This window comes from Schistocerca americana, chromosome 1 (assembly GCF_021461395.2).
Source record: "Schistocerca americana isolate TAMUIC-IGC-003095 chromosome 1, iqSchAmer2.1, whole genome shotgun sequence".
NCBI classification, from domain to species: Eukaryota; Metazoa; Arthropoda; class Insecta; order Orthoptera; family Acrididae; genus Schistocerca; species Schistocerca americana.
Genome location: NC_060119.1, coordinates 300,992,450 through 301,014,761, shown reverse-complemented (window position 1 = coordinate 301,014,761; position 22,312 = coordinate 300,992,450). Strand labels below are relative to the sequence as shown.

The window sequence follows — 22,312 nt, the reverse complement described above, 5'->3', positions numbered from 1 at the left end:
ATTTGGTAAGGAGCAAAACAATCCTCTTTTCTAACAATTCTTTTTATATTTCTTGTTCAGCTTTTCTTATGATGCCCTGGATCACCAAACTATAATTTTTTCATTTTCTTTTTTCTGCTATAATTGGTGTTTGTTATACTGTCTTTTGTAGTTTAGAGGGAAAGGATGTAAACATCATTGTACATGGGTACACTTATACTTTATCTTTGCTTCAAAGTATGATTTTGTCCTCCACTCAGGTGTCTAAATGGATTGGGATATCATACCTGTCAGCCTCACTTGAATATTGGTTTTTAATTAATTTTATGTTATATACAAAAATGTAAAATACTCATTGTTGGCAAATAATCATGAATTACAGTATGATCTCTTTGAAGAAGGAAGTATTTTTTGCATTCTAATAATTGAGACTAACGCATGTCTCTAAGAAACTAAGTTTTCCTTCATTTTGTAATGTTTCCACAGTTGTTCCAGAGAGCCTAGTAATCATCACATTTTTGCCATTATTTTAGCCAAGCTGAGGGCAGCTGAGGGATGTTAGCTAGTTTTGGATGGATACGAGTTTAGTGAACCTGAAGTTTCTGGGCTGAGATTTAGTGTGCACTGTAATTGTAGTGTCATGGCATGATTCAGTGACTGCAATGCAGTACACTGGCAAAACATTGTGTGTCACAGAGTTCTGGCTTAACTACCTATGATTGTTCTCAACTTAAAAAACTCATCTCCAAAGTGTGCTTTGTGCTGATGGTATGGGTGGTTGTTGAAGCTAAATAGTTGTTTGTGGGTAACCTCTGGTGCACCTACAACAATCGTATTAGGTTTGTACAGGTAATGTGGAACTCTTTTTTTGATTGACCTTGAATCCCCCAGATACCAGAACTGCTAATCATCCTAGCAGGCCAATCAGTACCGATTAGCCACTGTGTCATCCTCTGGCAGTGACGTAATTAAGAATCAGTATGGGAGAATGGAGGGGGCGTCAGAGGCAACACGCTGCTCTCCTGACCATTGTCATTGTCCCAGACCTTGTACCAGCTACTTCTCACTCAAGTACACCCTCAGTTGGCATCATGAAGATGAGTGCAGTCCATTTCAATCTTCCCACCAACAAAAAATCTATAGCAGTACAAGGTATGGGACCTCTTTCCCCTGCACAGCAGTCAGGCATGTTGACCACTTACCTACATAGGCACACTATTCCTCCAAATACTCATGTGAATTTTATGGGGTGTACAGTTTCTAACTGAAATGCTTCCAGCAGTTCAGGTGTCTGCTGGCGAGTAATCACACCCTACAGAATAAACAAGCTGGAGTGGTAAATTGTAGTAATAGACAACAATCTGTGCCTAACCTTGCATTTATGATTGTTAAAAGATGCAACTGAACTGTTCACAAACCTCGCCTTTCTTCTTCTTCTTCTTCTTCTTCTTTTACATTCATGAACCACTGGAGTGTCTCCTTTTCAATCAAGTATTCGTGTACATAACATCTCATATAAATAATGAGAGCTATCCAAGTGACTAAGTACTTAAATACATGAGAATGTGCCATCACTGACGTGTACACTGCATTAAGTTCTAGCAAAGCCATTGACAGCTGCCAAGTTATTATGCAACTTGGTACAAAAGAGCTGCTACAGGCGGGCATGAGGAGAAGTTGGTGTTTTTGAACTGAGAAACGTTGTGAAGAAGATAAACGGAGAATTAGAAAATACTACTGCTTTCATAACTACTTTAATCCACCAAAATTACCAGAACATTACATCAAGTTTATAACCCTCAATGTTTATCCAAATATAGGCAATCCCGCATGATGTATCAATTGTCAACAGTTTTGTCATACTAGCGTGGCATGTAAAGGTAGACCAACCTTTGGCAGGCATGGCTCATCTGCTAAACACTGCGGTCTGCTGCATCTTCATGCATCAGCTGCTGTAGTAAAATGGTGCAAAGTGTGCCTGCTCTTCATGAATGAGAAAAGGTACAGTAGCATTAAGTTACACAAATTATACTGTACTCGAAGGTAAAGTAGTAGTTTTATGGCAAGGAAGCTAGCTAGAATATTTTGTGGACACTCATGTCACTGGAAGAACTCAAAATATTGCTTGTCACAGCACTTATAGGAATCATATGATGGAATAAAAGTAACTTGTTGATAAACACCTTCCTCTACACAGCTTTTGGGGGAAAATGTGTGAAAGTTTTTAAGTTATGTAATTTTGGGCTTTGTGTGCCAAGCCCTACAATTGCTGTGAACTGATGCTGTTTTGGTATTAACGTCCCTTCGAGATAATGCTTTTCAGTGAAGTAATGGATTATAAGCTACTAATACGAACACTTGAGAGTTAAGGTTGTTTTAAACAGGATGTCTCAGACCTTTAGCATCAAATTGAAAAAGATAAGAGTGGGTTCACAATCAATTATATTTAAATAGGAAACCAACGGTCAGAAACGGGTATTTATTGTGTTGTGGACATAGGTATCAAACACCCCATGACAACAATGTAGCTCATAGTAACTGTTCAAAATGATGACCAGCAATGTCAACGCATAAATGTCAAAGGCTAATGAAGTTCTGCTACACTCTCTCAAAGATCCCTGGTGTCTGCTCGAGTAGGAGACAGGCAGCTTTCATGCTGGCCATGGGACAGGGCCTCCCCATCCAATCCAGTGATGAGGTTGTGTGTTGCTCACGTGTTTGTGGACATTAAGATCGGAGTGGGCTGGTGCTCCATTGTGTTGAAAACACACCCTTTCGTGAACAACAAGGGATACAGTCTCCAAGAACAGTGGTGGGACATCTCACAGGAACACCAGGTAACATGGACCAGTCAAACGGGGAGGCAACTATGAGCCATGTTGTTGTTGTGCAGTGTACACTGTGTATTTCCATAACATTGTAAGGGTCACAGGCTTGGACGCAGCCACAGAGTGCCTCAAACACACAGTAGTAGCGTCACATTGCTGGCTGTAGGCAGAACAGTTTCCAACACATATGGTTCTGACACAGAACTATGTCTTTTTCGACCCGCAATGAAGTATTGACAGATCTGTATTTGTTCATTGTAGAACATCAGACACAGTTATGACCAGTCGGCATAGTGAGCATGTTATTATAGATGTCTCCTTAGAAATAAAGTGGTGGTGGCTAATAACTTGTAGTTCACTTATTTCTGTACCCCATGAACCAAAGGCTCACAATAATCCTGACAAATACCAAGGGAGATCCTCAGTCGAGGATACAAACCTCATTAACACCTAATGAAAGTGGTGTTAGCATGGAGAACATTTATGGAAATCCTGCAGCCCTGAGAAGGTGCAGCGATGTGTGAGAATTTCTGAGTTCCTGGCATATTTCCATGGTGAAGCAGCAGCAGCATCGTGGATGTCATTCGACAACAAGGTGTCATCCAATGCTGGAATTCAGGTTACTCTTCTCAAATTTGGCTCGAATACAAAAGGCAGTGATGGATTCGTAAAACTTTTGCCGTAAGAGAATGATTTTGTGGCACAGCCCTTCACATGACTTGTCAAATGATAGCTCTTGCAGTGCTGGCCTGATAAAAAATTTCTCATTATTGCCATCAGTACCAGCGTTTAGTGGTAAACCTGAGGAAGGAGTAAAAGTATTCTTCTGTAAACTTGAAGGAGCTGCCTTGTTGGGTTCATGGACTGATTCAGATAAATTAGCAGTTGCTAAATTCAGAATTCAAGAAGCTGCACAAGATTTCATCAGCGCGGAGCCCACTTGTGTGAAATCAGAAGATTACAATGAATTCAAAGCGACAGTTGTTCAGAGATTCAAACACAAAAATGCTATCAGACTCTACAGGAAGCTACTCCATAGTCTGCGGATGTGACAGGACAAATGTATTGATCAGTTTTCTGACCGAATTCCAAACACTAACACTCAAAAATATGAGCTGCTCGAAGACGAGAATGAGAGTCGCATTCAGTTGTTCAAAGCCAATCAGAGAGCTTTAGATACATTCGTTTGTGGGTTGTATGGCAAGGAAGTAAGCAAAGCTGTCAGATTTGCACTATGTAAGACTTTTCAGGAAGCAGTAGACGCAGCTGTTAGCTTTGTGGATGCATTAAGACAGCCAAATGATGTACGAAAAGAAGAGCATCGCTTATTCAACACAAATGTAGAGCCAGATGTCACAAGTCTGGTCATAAAGCTAAAGGCTGTAAGGAAAACTGACTTTGCAACAAATGTGGGATACAGTGCCACATAGTGAAAGATTGCCACAATAAAAGAAAGGGTAATCTGAGCAACAGACAACTTGGCAGAACGTTAAATGAGTACGGGGTCATATGGGCCATCACATTGTCCACCCTCTGTCCAAGATAGTGATTCCTGTCAGCTTCACCAAAAATCAGATTGATAGTGACTTTGTGATAGGGGCTGTATATTGTGGATGACAGATCAAGCAACTTATTGACATAGGAGTGCAGACCTCACTGATGTGGTGTTATATTGACAAAATGGGTATGTTAAGACATCCACAGCTAAAGATATGTGGGTTAAATGATGGGAATTTACATAACCACAGAGAAGATGACATAGAATTATGAACAAGCATAGAAAAATACATGGCTAAGATGCAAGTAGTTACAAATAATGAAATGCATACGACAGTGTACTTGAATTTGATTTCTTGTTCACTAAGGGGGAAGAGGTATTTGTCACAGATAGAAGGATCAAGCTAGGCCGTGAAAACTATGACCTAGGAAATCATTCTTCAGATCATACTCAAAGGAGCAGCAACACTGACATCGTGGGATCGATCAGCCCGACCGCCTCCAAGTCAATGTACAGATTGATCAGCCTCAGCAAAATTTCCAGGGAACAGGGAAAACAATCTATGTCGAAGTCAAGTCACCCCGATGCAAAGAAGGAACTTTGTTATTGACCGAGTGGTCGGATAAATGTGAGTTACTGGACAAAATGTGTTGTTATGTTGCCAGAAGCATTAGAGTAGCTATAGTGGTGAGGCAGAATGTAGCTAGAGTCCCAATAACAATACTGAACATGAGCACCAAAGATGTTATATTGCTGCGAGGAAAGAAAGTTGCTGAAGTGTTGAGCATAAGTAAAATTGATGTCATACAGTTTCAAATGTCGCAGTTACGAAGACAGATTTTTCTAGTGGTACCGAAAAATTGCAGTCGGGGGTCAAAATTAATAATGAAATAAAGAGCAAGATTTGGCAGAAGATAGAACATTTGACACATGAAGAGCAGAAGATTTTATTGCCTGCTTTTTGGAGTATGCAGATCTTTTCCAAGAACATTCAAATTTATCTGTCCTCATCTGGTTCAGCATCGTATACATCCTGGAAATGCAGCACAGATCACTCAGAGACCTTACATAATACCATTCAGTGAGAGAAGGCTGATAGAAGAAATGGTTAAAGAACAACTGGAAGCGAGAATTATCGAACCAAGAGATCCTGCAGATCAACCGTGGTGTTCGCCGGTTGTCATTGTTAAGAAGAAATCTTTTTCTGGAGAGCCACAGTTCCATTTTTGCTTGTTTTATTTTGCTCTGAATTCAGTAACCACACCTGACATTTACTCCTTACCAAACCTGACAGAAACCCTGGATTACTTGCACAGACGTTGAATTTTTTCAGTTTATGATCTAACAAGTGGATATCATCAACTGACAGTGCGTCCAGATGATCTAGCGAAAACTCCATTTGTTACAACTACAAGAGTGTATAAATACTTGTGTTTCACATTTGGACTCCACAATGCACCAGCCACCTTTCAACACCTGATGGATTCCGTTTTACCACACCAACACAATCTCTTGTATACCTCGACGACTTAATAATTTTTGGTGAAAACGTGAAGCAGCATACTAAGAGACTTCAAGCAGTTTTCAAGCATATAAGAAGCACACATCTGTCCTTGTCAATAGATAAATGTCACTTAGCATAAAATCAAGTTAACTACCTTGGACATTTTATAACTAGTGAAGCCATCTGTCCTAATCCAAAATTAATTGAAGCTGTCAAGAATTTTCCGGAACCACATAATTTAAAGAAGTTACAATCATTCTTGGGATTGGCAAATTTCTATAGGTGTTTCATAGCCGGTTATGCAAATATAGCACACCCAATGACACAGCTGCTGAAAAAGGGAACTACATTCAGTTGTTCAACAGATTGCATGAAGTGAGTGGAAGAACTTAAAACTGCCCTAACAACAGCTCCAATGTTAGCCTATCCCGATTTCATGATGCCCTTCAGTCTTTCAACAGATGGTTCTTCAAATTTTGATGTCTGTGCTATTTTGTCTCAAGAAATTGATGGCCATGAATACCGAATATCATTTGCTTCCAGACAATTAAACAAAGCAGAATGTAATTATACAACAACAGAAAAGTAGCTTTGTGCTTTGGTTTATGGTACAACACATAACAGATTAACAGATGTTTTTTGACAGGAAGATAATTCACAGTGATCACAGACCATGCCACACTTAAATGGCTATTGAGCTTAAAGGACTCAAGTTCCAGACGAACAAGGTGGGCTTTGAGACTGGGTGAGTTTCAGTTTAAAGTTATCATTGTAAATGCTGACGTGGTGACCTAAAGGTACATGTTTGTGTTACAATAAGTCACAAGGAAGAGTTAAAAGAAGCTCAGGAGGAGGATCCACAATACAAAATATGAAAAAATAATCAATGTTTTGTCTAAATAGATGGAGTGCTGTACAAGATCACTAGCAAAAGGAAACCACTTACTTATTCTGGAAAGCATGAGAGAGCAAATAATGATGGAGCAACATGATTCTTTATTATCTGGACACTGCGGCAAGAAAGCAACAAACATTAAAATAGCTGATGTATATTGGTGGCCAAGGCATAAAGCTGACATTACTGAGTTTGTTTCACAATTTGTTCCTGCAACAGATGCAATAATTTGGGAAAAACTAAGGCATTGTTACCATGACTGCCAGAGACTAGTTAACCATTTGAAAGAGTTGGACTTGATGTCGTTGGACCTTTGTCTAAGACTAAAGATGGGAATAAATACATATGTTAGATCATTTCTCCTCAAATCTTCTCAAGATACCAATACCTGATCAGAGTGCTGAGACTGTGGCTAAGGTTTTTGTAAAAGAGTGGATTTTAAAATTTGGATCACCGTTAAGCATAATTAGTGTCCAAGGATCAAATTTCATGAGGGAATTGCTTGAACAGACTTGTAAGCTAATACAAATAACGCAACTAAGAACTACGTTGGCACACCCAGAAGGAAATGGACATGTTAAATGAGTTCACAGGACACTCATTAAGATGGTAGCCACTACATAAGTAGCAAGCATGACAATTGGGATGTGTGTGTTCCATACGTCGTGAGTGCTTACATGCAAAAATGCACTCATCAAATAGCCTAAGCCCGTACGAAATTGTATTTGGAAGAAGGATGGATTCATTCTTGGACTTTGCACGATTGACTGCTGGAATCAGCAATGTGCACGTAAAGGAATTAGCATGCAAGCTAAAGGAGGCATGGAAGGCAGTAAATGGCAGAATCATCAATCTTTTCTGCAGCAAGTAAAACAACACTATCACGAAGCAGTTGCACAACAGTACAGGGTCGGAGATCTTATCTATCTGAGCAATGTGGTGTTAAAGAAGAGTCAGGTTAAAAAGTTTAATAAGTTTTGGAAAGGAGAACTGATCTTCGAGGTGCTGTTGCCAGTCACTCTTAAGCTCCAACTGCCTTTTCATTCAATAGTCGTTCATATCAATTATGTAAAGCCATTTCTAGGTAGACTTCCTGTAGCATTGTGAGAGGACGGTGAGGACCGACCTAGGGGCCAACAAGCTGTTCCTAAATGCAGGACATGAGCAGTGCAAGGTTGCAGTCGAGACTTTGAGGACAAGCCGTCGCTATACACTGAGTGATCCAATCCCAGACATCCCTGCAATCTTTGTAGAGATGTGTAGTGTGAATGAGTGTAAAACTTGTGTTTTATTTCTCAACCATGTACATATACAAATGTGTTGTACAAATATAGAGTGCAGCTGTTACATAAAATGCGCAAGTTTAACAAAATCTTCTTCCACAGGTTACCACACAAGACACATTTGTATTCTATTCATTGTGTAACCCTAGTGTTTAGAAATAATTAACCATGTTTACCACAATTCTACTTTTTACTATGACAATGTGTTCCGTTAATGCTATAGAAATAGTATCACAGACAACAGGTGTTTTGTTTGAATCATGATCAGACATGGTAGTTCCAACAAATAATGCTAAGATTGTACTTGAGTACAACTTGAGTGAGATTCAACAACAATTCAGTTCTGTTAAGAAGCAAATTAATTTGATTCATTCAGTCAAAGATAATGACACTGTTTTGGAAATGGGAATGTCTTGGTATAACAGTTGGAAAACTGGCAGAATGCAGGTAGAGTCTACATTTGCTAATTATGAAAAAGAGATTAACTGTTTCTTAAACCTTTTACCACACAATATCTTGATTAGGTGCAAATGTGCCTGGTTTGATTTTTGAGGAAGTGTCCTTCATACTGTATTTGGCACTTTAACAAGCCAAGATCTACTGGACATTAAAGATAAAATTGTAGCCCTTGGACAACAGCCTAGTATGAATTCAATTAACCTGTCCAATGAAATAAGAATAACGACTTCCTGACACTTAAATCTATACTCGATGTTAACAAATTTCTCTTCTTCAGAAACGCTTTCCTTGTCATTACCAGTCTACATTTTATATCTCCTCTACTTCGACCATCATCAGTTATTTTGCTCCCCAAATAGCAAAACTCCTTTACTACTTTAAGTATATCATTTCCTAATCTAATTCCCTCAACATCACCCGACTTAATTCAACTACATTCCATTATCCTCGTTTTGCTTTGGTTGATGTTCATCATATCTCCTCCTTTCAAGACAATGTCCATCCCATTCAACTGTTCTTCCAAGTGTTTTGCTGTCTCTGACAGAATTACAATGTCATTGGCGAACCTCAGAGTTTTTATTTCTTCTCCATGGATTTTAATACCTATTCCAAATTTTTCTTTTGTTTCCTTTACTGCTTGCTCAGTATACAGATTGAATAACATTGGGGATAGGCTACAACCCTCTCTCACTCCATTCCCAACCACTGCTTCCCATTCATGCCCCTCAACTCTTATAACTGCCATCTGGTTTCTGTACGTAGAACATATCAACCACAAAATGTATTTTCACAAATGTGATTAAGTTCAAAAGTCAAAGAGTAAATTGCTTTTTCAAAGGGTAACTTTTTTTCTCTAAACCGCATAATATTCTCCAGATCAATAAATATCTTGTACTACACACTTTCTAAAGTAACTTAAGGTGCTACATGAAGTCACATAGGAGGCATGCGACCATTGTGTTAAGTAGAATCTTTATCCACTGTTGAGTGGGTCACTAAAATAACTATTCACTTTGCTGTTCAGAAATGATTTATTGAAGTGTTTTTGACTATCAGCAATATTCAAAATAAGAACATGTACCACCCATCAGTATCAGGTTTGTATTGACAGATTTATAGATTTGTCTAACTATGGACACTACCACACCTCATGCACATGACTGCCAACATTGGCAGCTCAGACCAAATGCCTTTCTGGCCTCAGCTGCTGGTGTTGGCAGTCATGTGTGCATGAAGTGTGCTTACTTGTGTATATGAATGGTGTGTGTTTCTGTTTTGCTGATAAATGCTGTGGCAAAAAGCTTTGTGAAAGTGTATTTTTAATTGTGTCTGTCTGCAAATTAACATGGCATCTTTACAGTAGGTAGCAATTTATCTTTTCCTAAGTTGTTTATAGGTTTGTCTTTCAGTTTAATTTATTTTGTTGCCACACCATAATATTATACTGAAATTTTTTGTCTATTCTGTGGCAATTGTTGTCCTTGAAGTGATCACACGCCTGTGGACATTTCTGTGCTGTATCTTTTTATATAACCTTAGCAGATCTTTTCTTTCACTTGTTTGTCTGTTGTTTCAGCCTATTCATTTCTTGGTTTTGTTCAATGTGATATGTTGCGCAAATGTTGCCTAACATTGGTCATATCCATTTAGTTTTCAATAAATAATGTACTTTGCTTAGGAGTGCTGTGAAAGTCCTCTAAAGATAAAAGTAATTACCTGAGACATAATGTGTTTGCTTCAAAAGTTTTTGAGCTTAGACACTTATGGCTGAAAAATCAAGAAACATTTTATTCTAAAATAGCAGGACATTCATGTTCCACTTTCTTTTTGTGGGATTTAGAACTGCCCTATTATTTTCAGTATATTTTTTTCAATTTTGTAAAAACATAGGATTAGTGATGTTTCAGTGATTACTTTAATGATTGTTAATAGTGATTGTGGTAACAGCTGTGTGCGTGTGTTATCTATTCATTATTACAGCTCATTCTGCTTCATGTTATTTACAATATATTCAGTGCTATAACTTTTCTGTGCTACACAGGTTGGTTTTCTTTGTTTGCACTTGTTATCCAGCTGTAACACTCATTTCTGTTTCTAGCCAGTGTCAACTGTTAAGAAGCATCTTGTAACTATACATAACTTGTAATGTTCATAACTATAAGTTTTCCGGGGTTAGAAGTTGCTAATATTTACTTATGGACATTTTTGGAAGTAATATGTTGATATTGACAGTAACTTCCCTGTTGTATTTGCTGTAATATACTTTATTTGTCAGTAACAGTGTTTTAAATTTCAACAGAATCCACGAGTCAATCTCCTATTCTCAATGAAACAGGTTTTGCTGCTAGTATTGCTGCTGTACACTGGACTCTTGCCATTTGTGCCCATTAAAGAGACACATCTTGAAATTTTTCTACCTGCTATTTATTTAAGGTTGATCAGGTAATGTATTTTATAACCAATTTCTTGCCATTATCTAAAATTAGTTATTACATGTTAAGTAAATGTATCTGACTTTGTGCTTTTAAAATGAAGAGCATGAAATGTGATGGAATATAGTGTTCACAGAACACTCATTTAGTTGATCCTTCTCACCTTCAGAGATGGCTCTTAATGACATTTGCATTATGTGTTACTTATGCTAAAATGTTAATTCCATTTCTTTCATCAGTTGCTCCTCTTTTTCCCTGGCATATTTTACTCTCCACACCTCCAGTTTCCAGAACTTTTTTTAACAATGTTTCCAAAGATAGATTGTGATTGTTTGGCATGATCTGGATGGTCTTCAACATACAACCACACCACTGCTCCATAGTATAGCAGCATTTTCTATAAATGGTATTAACTTTTTTGAGTGTTGTATACATTATGAATGTCTCAGTAGCTTCCCGCACAAGTTATGTGATTACTACAAATGCAAAACACAGATGATGTGCTTCAAGTACATGGGTAAACATAAGAACCATACCTGAGTTACATGTTTACTTACATTTTATCTCATGCAGAAAATATAAATAATGACAGTCCAAAAATGTGTATGCAACATGTGTAATGTAAGTTATTTACCCATACTATGTTAGAACACCTAATAATGTTGGTTGCATTTCAGGAAAAGAATCAATAATACCTCATACTTACCTCTCCACACTTTCTTTGTGCGAAGTATGGACTTGCTTCTCATGAGACGCATTCTTTTTAACCACTTAGAAAAGCGTGGAATCCAGGTAAGTTATTTTTTCTTGTTATTCCTAATAACTATAGTTGTGTAATTGATTGAATAGTAAATAAATAGTACTTACTCTGTACGTGATCCATCCAAGTAATGTCTTGTTGATTATTTAAACATTTTCATTTATTGTTGTTAAGTGAATTCATTGATACTCCAGAATCAATAGAAGCAATGTTAGATTATTTTTATGAGTAATATCGAACAGCTGAGCATCTGTCTAATACAAACACAGTACTGAGATGAATTTGGAATTGAGATTTGGGTTGAATTTCATGACTTAGCAGTTCTTTCAACGCTGAAGGTACTTTTCTTATGTTGTAATTTTGTAACTGAGAATGCATGTCATTAAAGTGAAATGGTGGACATATAATTACATGAATGTAATGATGAGAGAGATTTTGAAAATAAGAGTGTAATAGTCGATTATAGAGGCAACTGTACTACGTAAATTTGATGGAAGCACTATCTTAGCATTACAAACACATTTTCTATAATGTGCTCTGCGGAGGAGGGGGGCGGGGGTGTTCTCTATGATCATCACAAAAACTTTGAAAAGATGCAATTCCATAAATTGTCAATGACTTTTATTCAGCTGGCCAGTGTGGCCAAGCGGTTCTAGGCGCTACAGACTGGAACCGCGCGACCGCTACGGTCGCAGGTTCGAATCCTGTCTCAGGCATGGATGTGTGTGATGTCCTTAGGTTAGTTAGGTTTAAGTAGTTCTATGTTCTAGGGGACCGATGACCTCAGCAGTTAAGTCCCATAGTGCTCAGAGCCATTTGAACCATTTTTGAACTTTTATTCACAACATACTTCTAAAAACATATTTACATTTAAGAAGGGTCATGAACTTTAAAATATGAATATGATACTTTTTATGAATAGTGACATCCACTACTAAGACTTAAATTTTTGGATTAAGTTTCACTGAAAAATTGGAAACATTTATGGAATCTGATAGAAGAAATCATTAAAGACAATAAATATTTGTTTCAATAGTTTAAAATATGAAGTACATTAAATAGAATACAGTACTTGCAAAAGGTGTAGTGGAAATAACCATGAATTTTCACAGTAGAAAAAAGACAGCAGCATTCTTTTTGCTTTTCTACTTCATCTTTATCAGTCTCACGTAGGTGTTTATATTTCATCTTTATTAGTCCCACTTACGTAATTTTCTTGTATGCTGTTCAGCCCCATTCTGGTCAATCATCTGCCTCATGATTGTATCACATTAAAGCTCTTCTTCCTGATTAATTTTTGCCTCTGCTTTTGTTGTGTCCATACCATCTTATTTCTCTTACTCCCAACAACAATAACCTCACCTTAAGCTTCCTACAAAGCACATAATATTTTTCAATTTTATACTTCTAGCAGCAATTCTCAGAAGCCTTGTGCAGTTTTATTTTTTTTTAATATAACCATATTGTGGGTTTCACATATTAGCTTTGCAGGTATTCCCCCATCTTGTCACACTTGAACAGCTTCCAGTATTTTGACCATTTGAATTTATACGGTTTTTCATTCCTTCTTCGAGTTGCTATCTTCCTTCATAACTACTGGAATGTTTCAAAACCGGCTCATTGTCAACAGCTGTCCTCTTTTTTAGGTCTGGTTCGATGCAGATCACCTTGAATTCCTCTGCTGCACTAACCTCTTCATTTCAGAGTAGCACTTGTACCCTACGTCCTCAGTTATTTGTTGGATGTATTCCCGACTCTGTCTTCCCCTACAGTTTTTTACTTTTGTAACTCCCTCTAGCACCATGGAGGTTATTCCCTGATGTCATAACATATTTTGTATCATCGTGTCCCTTCTTCTTGTCATTGTTTTCCATAAGTTCCTTTCTTCACTGAGTTTGCAGAGAGCAGGTACCACAAATGTGGTGCAATATTTATTGTTGTCCCAGCTTACATATACATTGCATCCACCCATCTTGTAATACATGTACATAAATAAAAGTTACATCCAAACAGCAAGTTATCTAATTCATCGTGAAAATAAACTTTTTATAGAGGTGATCATCATTCTTTGGTTTGAAAAATGCTTGTGCAACACGTCACTTCATTAAAGTAATATGATGCACTACAAAGGATATCAGAATCTCTTAACGTTGTCTATTTCATGCTTACCAACTTTGATGTAAAGTTTCTTGCTATTCTCATTTATACTCCTTCTCATTACTTTCATCTTCCTTTGATTTACTCTCAATCCATATTCTGTACTCATTATACTGTTCATTCCATTCAACAAATCCTGTAATTCATCTTCACTTTCACTGAGGATCGTAATGTCATCTGAGAGTCTTATACTTTTACCCTGGATTTTAATCCCACTTTTCAACCTTTCTTTTGTTTCCATCATTGCTTCATTATTGTATAGATTGAACAGTAGGGGCAAAATCTGCGTACCTGTCTTACCCCTTTTTTAATTTGAGCACTTTGTTCTTGGTCTTCCAGTCATATTGTTCCCTCTTGGTTCTTGGTCATATTGTATATTACACATCTTTTCCTATAGCTTACTCCTATTTTCCTCAGAAATTTTAACATCTTGCTCCATTTTACACTGTCAAATGCTTTTTCTAGGTTGACATATTGTATGAATGTGCCTTGATTTTTCTTCAGTCTTGCTTCCATTATCAAGCACAATGCCAGAACTGCCTCTCTGGTGCCATTACCTTTCCTAATGCTAAAATGATCAACATCTAACATATCCTCAATTTTCTTTTGTATTCTTCTGTATATTATTCTTGTCAGCAGCCTGGATGCATGAGCAGTTAAGCCGATTGTGCGATAGTCCTTACACCTGCTCATCCTATCTTTGGAACTGTGTGGATGATATTTTTACGAAAGTCTGATGGAACATGTCCAGTCTCTTAGATTTTACACACCAACCTGAATAGCTGTTTGGTTGCCATTTTCCCCTGTGATTTCTGAAATTCACTCCTAAGGGATTTATATTGCTGTTTTCCTGTCTTTCCCTGAACATTTTTGTACTTCCTTCTTTTGTCAACCATTTGAAATATTTCTTCTGTGAGTGAAGATTTCTTCTGTGAGTGAAGGTTTCTTTTCAGTTAACTTCCTTATACCTACATTTATCTGTCCAACATCTGTGATTGCCCTTTTTAGAAGTGTACACTCCTCCTCAATTGAAATGGGTACCGTGGTATACCTTGTTGCTGTATCCTCAACATTAGTGAAACACATCTCATCATTACTAAATTGTTATCTGAGTCTGTCTGCTCTTATATATTCTTTACAATCTGATATCCAGTTTTGGAATCTCTGTCTGATCATGTAATCCTGCTGGAATGATCCCATGCTTTCTAGTCTTTTCCAAGTGTACCTCCTCCTCTATTGATTCGTGAACAGAATATTCACTGTTACTATCTGTCATTTATTGCAGAAGTCAATTAGGCTTTCTCCTCTCTCATTCCTAATACCAAGCCCACATTCTCCTGTAACACTTCCTCCTATTCCTTCCCATACAACCGCATTCCAGTCCCCCATGATTATTAGATTTCATCTCCTTTTACATTCCAAATTGCCTGTTCAATACCCTTGTACACTTTCTCTCTACATCTTCTGCTTGCAACGTTGATGTGTCTACATGAACTATTTTTGTCAGCATTGGTTTGTTGTAAAATCTGATAATTCTGTCATTGAATTGTTTACAGTAGCTCACTCTCTGCCATACTTTCCTATTCATAATGCATCTTACTCCTATTTTACCATTTTCTGCAGCTGTTGAGATTACCCTATATTCGCCTGACCAGAAATCCTTATCTTCTTTCCATTTCACTTCAGTGACCCCCACTATATCTAGATAGAGACTTTGCATTTCTCTTTTCAGATTTTCTAGCTTCGCTATTATATTCCAAGCTCCAACTTGTAGAATGTTATCCCATCATTTACTATTCCATCTTTTTCTCATGGTCACCTCACCCTTGGCAGTCCCAACCCCTCCCAGAGATCTGAATGGAGGAATGGTGCAGGATCTTTTGTGATTGGAGAGATCCTCATGACATTTGTTCACTCACAGGCCACATTTCCTTTGGATACACATTAGGTGTTCTTAATGTAGTAGTTTCCATTGTGTTCTGCATCCTCATGTCAATGATCACTGCAGATTCTTCCGCCTTGAAGGGGCACTTTCCCACCCCAGAGACAAGAGAGTACCCTAAACCTCTGTCTGATCCTCTACCCTTTTTGACAAGAGCATTGGCACAATGAGAGTGTCTTCTTATGCCAGAAGACTTTGACTGCCATTGCTGATGATATGTATTCAAAATTCAAGCAGTGGCTGGGTTCGAACCCATGTGTGTGCAGTGACAAATACAAAACTTAGCGGATCCTCTTGATTTGATCTCCATCGCACTACTTCTGCATCTGTCTTCATCTCTACCTGTACCTTTATCTCTACTTCCACTTTCTATCTCTCTGTGCACTTCCACCTCTCAGTGGACGTCCATCTCTTACTGCACCTCCACTTCTTTCTCAAACACTTCCACTGCCCACAAAATAAATTCTCTTTAAAGTACTCCAGAAATTTGTTTATGTTTTTGTTTATGGTCAATGCATGATTACCATTTTGCATGTATCTGTTTCATAGTTAGTTCATAATTTTAGTGTGTGACATGTACCAAAATAACAGAAAGAAATGTCCATACAAGGTGGTACCCAAAAAAAAAAAAAAAAAAAACCTGAATAACATTGCTGTGGGTGGAGCTTGCATAGTACACCCTTCTGCAGATGGGCATGCATAGCACAACTCACTGCCAGTTCAGTGCCATTTTTTCTGTTCCTCTACTGTGATTGTCTTTGCTAGTGCTGTTTTGTTCTTGTTTCGTTTTTTGTGGTGGCATGTTTAAGTGAGCAACATGCAACTGTGAAATTTTGTTCTCTGCTCAGTAAAAATGCTGCTGAAATTGTTTTAATGTTGGAAACAGCTTATCAAGATGACGCTATGGGAAAAACTCAAATGTACGAGTGGTTTGCATGATTGAAACATGGCAACATGACAATTGATGCCAAACCTCATTCTGGACATCCATCAACTGCCAAAATCAGTGGAAATATTCAGATTTTGTTCCCCTAGGCCAGATCATCAACCAGACCTTTTATTTGGAAGTTTCAAGTAGATTGCGCAACAGTGTTAGTCAAAAAATACCCTATTTGTGGCATACAGAAGACTGGTTCTTCCACCATGACAGTGCAACTGCATACACTGCCATCGCTGTCGGACAGTTTCGGACAGTTTTTGACTAAAAATGGCATGCCCCACACTCCTTACTCGCCGGACTTGGCTCCATGCAACTTTTTCTTATTTCCATGCATGAAAAGGGGCATGAAAGGACACCAATTTGACAATATTGAAGAAGTCAAGGGGGAAAAAAAAAAAAAAGAGGCGGGAGCTGTCATCCATTTTTAAAGATGACTACAAAAAATGTTTTGGACAATTGAAGCACTGATAGGACAAATGTATTAGTTAAAATGGAGAATATTTTGAATGGGATAAGATTGTTTTGTAAACAATTTGAAAATATATAGCTTTTAAAAAAAGAATTCCATTTTGGATACCACCTTGTAAATATTACTGATGTATCTGTGTTTGGCAAAAATCCTTCTACCTTGCTCGTTGTACAACAACTCACTGTTGCCTGACTCATCCTTATTGCTATTTTACAAGTTCTAAGTTTCGATCTGATGATGATAGTAACTGAAATATTGTGATAAATAAATAAATATATTTAATATAATCTACACAACCTAATTTGCAAAAATGGACTCCATGAGACACGGGCTTCCTACATCAAGGTGGATGCCAGAATAGTCCCTTTGGAAAGTACACACTTTATTTCCTTCTCCATCCTTGTTCATTTGTACCATGTGTTCAGTCTCTAATTACCTCAGTGTCAACAGGATGTTTAATCTAACATTCCTTCCTTCTTAGGCTATGTGTTAACAGATTATTATTTTTACATTGTATCTGGTCATTCAGTGAACCTTTATAAATGTGTTTGCTGTAATCAACAGTTTTTTCATTCTTTCTTGGACTAATTTATCATTAACTGCTTTTAACTTTCACTGAATTAGTGTGCAGTTCATCAATGTCACTTTAGCCACACCATAACCCTGCTTAACTCGTTACGCATATCATACGATTTTGTAACGTAATTAGTATCACATTGTCTGTCAGACTTCAGAAATTTGTTGTCAGTTTATATACATTGTCTTAACTTATTAATTGTTTATTGACCTCTGCTAGTCATATCATGTATTTTCAAACATATGAAAGTGCAATATCACAAAGAATATTAACCCTTTCACTGCTCCAGACGTAAATATACGCTAATCGTTTCAGTGCTCCAGACGGATATATACTATGTGCTATAAAAAATACTTACATCGGTTCCCTGCTACAATCGTATAGTTACTTATAACGTCGACAATCGGGCCAGTGAGTCGGAGGTAATTGTTGCGCAAGTATGCAGTTTAATCATTGGAATACTAGAAAATACCTGAACGACTATTGAATGCTGAATTCTCTTTCTGCTGAGTTCATTCGTATCGCTATGTTACCTAGTTTGCGTGTGGCCGTTTCCGCGTTACCGAATAAAATGACACGACGTTACCGTCTGTTTGCAGACGATGAGCTGCTGAGTATTCTAAACCAAAGTGACGACGAGGACATCATCATGCCCAATCCAGCTGATTATGGGTGGACAGATAATGACGACGACGAGCTGGCAGATAAGTCTGTCACCACAAATATAAAAAATATTTGTGAACCAACAAACGTTGAACCAGTAAATGCAGATCCAGATTTTGATGTTATCGTCAATTCTTTCTCCGATTCTGAAGAAGAGCCTGAGCGTATGCCTGAAAAATCTCCTAAGAGACACAAAACAGTTGATAATTTCGATAACAGTGGTTCTGGTTGCAAAATCGTCAATTTAGATGATTTATGTACTGTATACGACTGCTTCATAGTTTTTTTTAGCCAAGAAATTGTGAGCTACGTAGCTGAGCAGTGTAATTTATATTATGAAAACCTTTGCAATGATGCCATTGAAAAATCAAGACTGCGACGTTGGAAAAACTCAAACAGTCACGAAGTTTACTGTTTCCTTGCTGTAAATTTTCTGATGGCTCAAGTGAGAAAAAATGAAATAAACAGTTATTGGACCAATGATCAGTTACTGTCTACTCCAATGTTTGCACAAATCATGCCGAGAGATAGATATCTTCTGTTACTTAGAATGTTACATTTTGCTAATAACAGTAAGGACCCTGGAGATGAAAAAATCTGGAAATTACGTCGAATTGTGGATCACTTAAGGAAAGTATTTCCAGGTGCTGTCTATCCTTTTAAAAATTTGTGCATTGACGTAAGTTTAGTTCTCTTCAAAGGTCGTGTCTTCTTCAAGCAGTACATTCCTTCCAAAAGCCACAGATTTGGTGTAAAATTTTTTGTGTTATGTGAATGTGAAACTGGTTATATTCTTGACTTTATTATTTATGCGAGTGCAGCAGCAGACGTAAAAAAAGAAACTGACTTTAGTGTAAATGTTGGAATACCTGGAAGCATTGTTCTCACTTTAATTGAACATTACCTTGGTAAAGGTCACACATTATACGTTGACAATTGCTACACTAGCCCAACGTTATTTTCTTATTTGGTTGACAGAGTGACTAATGCCTGTGGGACTGTGAGAACAAACCGCAAAGGCATGCCTGCTTTATCAAAAAAACTTAGAAAAGGCGAGATCGAGTTTATGTCAACACATAAACTTCTTGCTCTGAAGTGGCAGGACAAGCGGGAAGTGAGGATGCTTTCAACTTTTCATAAAAGCGAAATTACAGCGACTGACAAAATTGACAGAACCACGAATGAACCAAAAACAAAGCCACTGAAAATATGGGGGCTGTCGACAGGAGTGACATGATGCTAAGTTCAGTAGAATGTGTACGAAAAACTGTAAAATAGTATAAAAAAGTATTTTTTCATTTGTTGGATCTGTCTCTGCTCAATGCACATGCATTATATAAAACTCAAACAGGACGAAATATTCACTATCTGATTTTCAACAGAAACTTATCAAGGAGATTCACCACCAAAAGCAAACAGAGGGATGTCGTGGCAGGAGATCGGCTGATGGTGACAATCCCCTTACTCCTAACCGAGCGCCACTTTATCTCGCTAATCCCAGGAGCTTCAAAGAAGAAGGCCACCCAGAGAAGGTGTATTGTGTGTGCAAACGAAGTGACACAAGATACATGTGTGTAAAATGTAATGTGCCTTTATGTTTGAATTTTTGTTTCAAGAGATATCACACTTTGAAGTATTACTAATGTAATATGTTTTCTATTTTTTTCACCTAATAAAGTACCTTTTTTGAACAAAATAAGACTTTCTGAACAAAGATTTTTAAAAAAGGAAACGATTTACACCGACAATACTCGATTTTGCGTCTCATTTTTATCTCAATAATAACAGTAGACTGCTACAGTCGTATATATACGCACCGGGTGAAAATAACGCGCACAGGGCGGGAGCCGCTGAGAGTAAATGCGCAGTGAAAGGGTTAATAAGCAAGAAGAAAACAAAGAAAATATGCAAACAATGTTCCAAAAAAGTGGACTGCCCTAAGTTTCTTGAAAATATAGAAATAAAACTTTTAGTTGTTAATCTAATGCTATGCCAGTCTTTCTTGAATGACCAAGAATCAGAAACAGATATAAAGTATTGAAAATTTCAAGTATAAATTCACATTTTGATGTTAACTTTCAGGCCACAGTGCAGGCTGGGTCCTGCTGTCTGACATACACACAATCTTGAACACATATTTCACTGATTTTTATTTTTTTAGCTGTTAAACCTGAAATCTACATCAAATGGGGAAAGGCACAAGTATTTTGTCAATGCACATAGTACAGCCTGGGGAGCAACACTACTCGTAGTTAACAACAAATCTGTTACAAATGTTTGGCACTGTGGCATTCACATTACCCTTTTTCCTTTCAGCCCTACCATCTGAGTTTGCAAATAGAAACCGAGCGAGGTGGTGCAGTGGTTAGCACACTGGACTCGCATTCGGGGGATGACGGTTCAAACCTATCTCTGGCCATCCTGATTTAGATTTTCTGCGATTTCCCTATATCGTTTCCAGCAAATGCTGGGATGGTTCCGTTGAAAGGGCATGGCCAATTTCCTTCACCATCCTTCCCAACTCCAAGCTTGTGCTCCATCTCTAATGACATCGTTGTTTACGAGACGTTAAATACTAATCTCCTCCTCCTCCTCCTCCTCCTCCTCCTCCTCCTAATACACATTCTTAATGTATGTATTGTAGACTCCTTATATGCAACTGCAAATAGAAGAGCTATCAATATGAACAAAAACTTTTTGTTACAGTACTATGAAAAATAGTACATTCTGTTCCACATACTGAGAAAAGCTTATATATGGATTTGTTACCAGATTTGGAGATTGCTGTGAATACAAATAAGCCTATAAAAGCTTTCAGTTCAAGAACATCAATATCTTGTAGAAATGATATATTCTTTTGAGAGAACTTTTATTTGACTGCTTATTCTTTTATCACTGCAGAATCTCATCTAAAATGTTATGAGCAAAATGTAGACCCCATAGTTCTTCAGCAGTTCGATTTCTATTATCCATGGCATTAGCCCAAAGGTGCAGACCAGGAATCTGCAACACTGTGTTACATTGACTTGTTCTGATTGTTAGTTGGTGATTGTGCTTTTCTCCATTTGAATCAGCTTCACATATCATAAAAGTAGAGTTTCACCTATAATAAAAGTAGAAATCATAGTCATATGACTGTTGTTTTACTCAGATCATCTTCAACAATTTATATACCCTCCAATCTTTATTATATTTTATTTTAATTTTATTTATTTATTTACTTAAGACATTTTGTTTAAGAAAATTCTCTGCTTCTTCTTTATTTTTGGGATTTTTAGTTATGATTTTCAGTAGTTTTATTTAGGTTTTAGCTTCAGTCCTTTAAAAGCTAAAGAATATAAGTCTTTTGGTTTTAAATACCACAGCGTCGATCTTGCTGATACTCTTAGTCGGAACAGCTCCACCTGAAATCTCTAAAATGTTTAGTTTGCTATGAAGATCGTTCGGCACAACCAGGTGCTATGTTGTATGATGTGTATGGATTGATGTGTCTAACTTTTTTATCTATGAAAAGTTTATTGCTTCTGAGATATTCTCTCGAAGAATATTGACCGTGACAAGATGCAGGTTCGCACTATCATTCCACACTGCACCTCCGATCGATCTGCGTCGCGTGATATCTGAAGGATTTTCGTCAAATCTTTATAAATTGATAAATACACACCTTGAATGCATATTATTTTCTTCAATTTTGTTTATTGTGCCATCGACTAACTAAACATTCACAATGGAGCTTAATAGCATCGCACAATAGTAGCAAAATCTCTCCAACATAAAACACACCTGATCTCCGTAACCACTTCACACAGAGTCCTCAAATATACATATTTGGTTTCTTATTCCGGAGAGATGCATCCGTAGCACAGAACGCCCAATTCTCTCAGGCAGTTTATACTACTCTCGGCATTAATAATTCGCCACACCTG

The 22,312-nt window shown here is 37.5% G+C and overlaps 1 protein-coding gene across 4 annotated transcripts in view; it reads left to right on the top strand.

Annotated features, from left to right (window-relative positions):
* Window positions 1–22,312, top strand: part of LOC124595406 (lysophospholipase D GDPD1-like) — a 189,489-nt gene that overhangs the window by 122,828 nt on the left and 44,349 nt on the right. For 2 of the 4 annotated variants that reach the window (XM_047134145.1, XM_047134139.1), the window contains exons 5-7: window positions 10,746–10,888; window positions 11,556–11,670; window positions 19,769–20,045. In XM_047134145.1, the coding sequence (XP_046990101.1) occupies window positions 10,746–10,888; window positions 11,556–11,670; window positions 19,769–20,029 (519 nt within the window). In that variant the 3' untranslated portion in view covers window positions 20,030–20,045. Of the gene's footprint in view, window positions 1–10,745; window positions 10,889–11,555; window positions 11,671–19,768; window positions 20,046–22,312 lie in introns of those variants that run through there. The other 2 variants (XM_047134157.1, XM_047134149.1) reach the window with 1 other exon arrangement.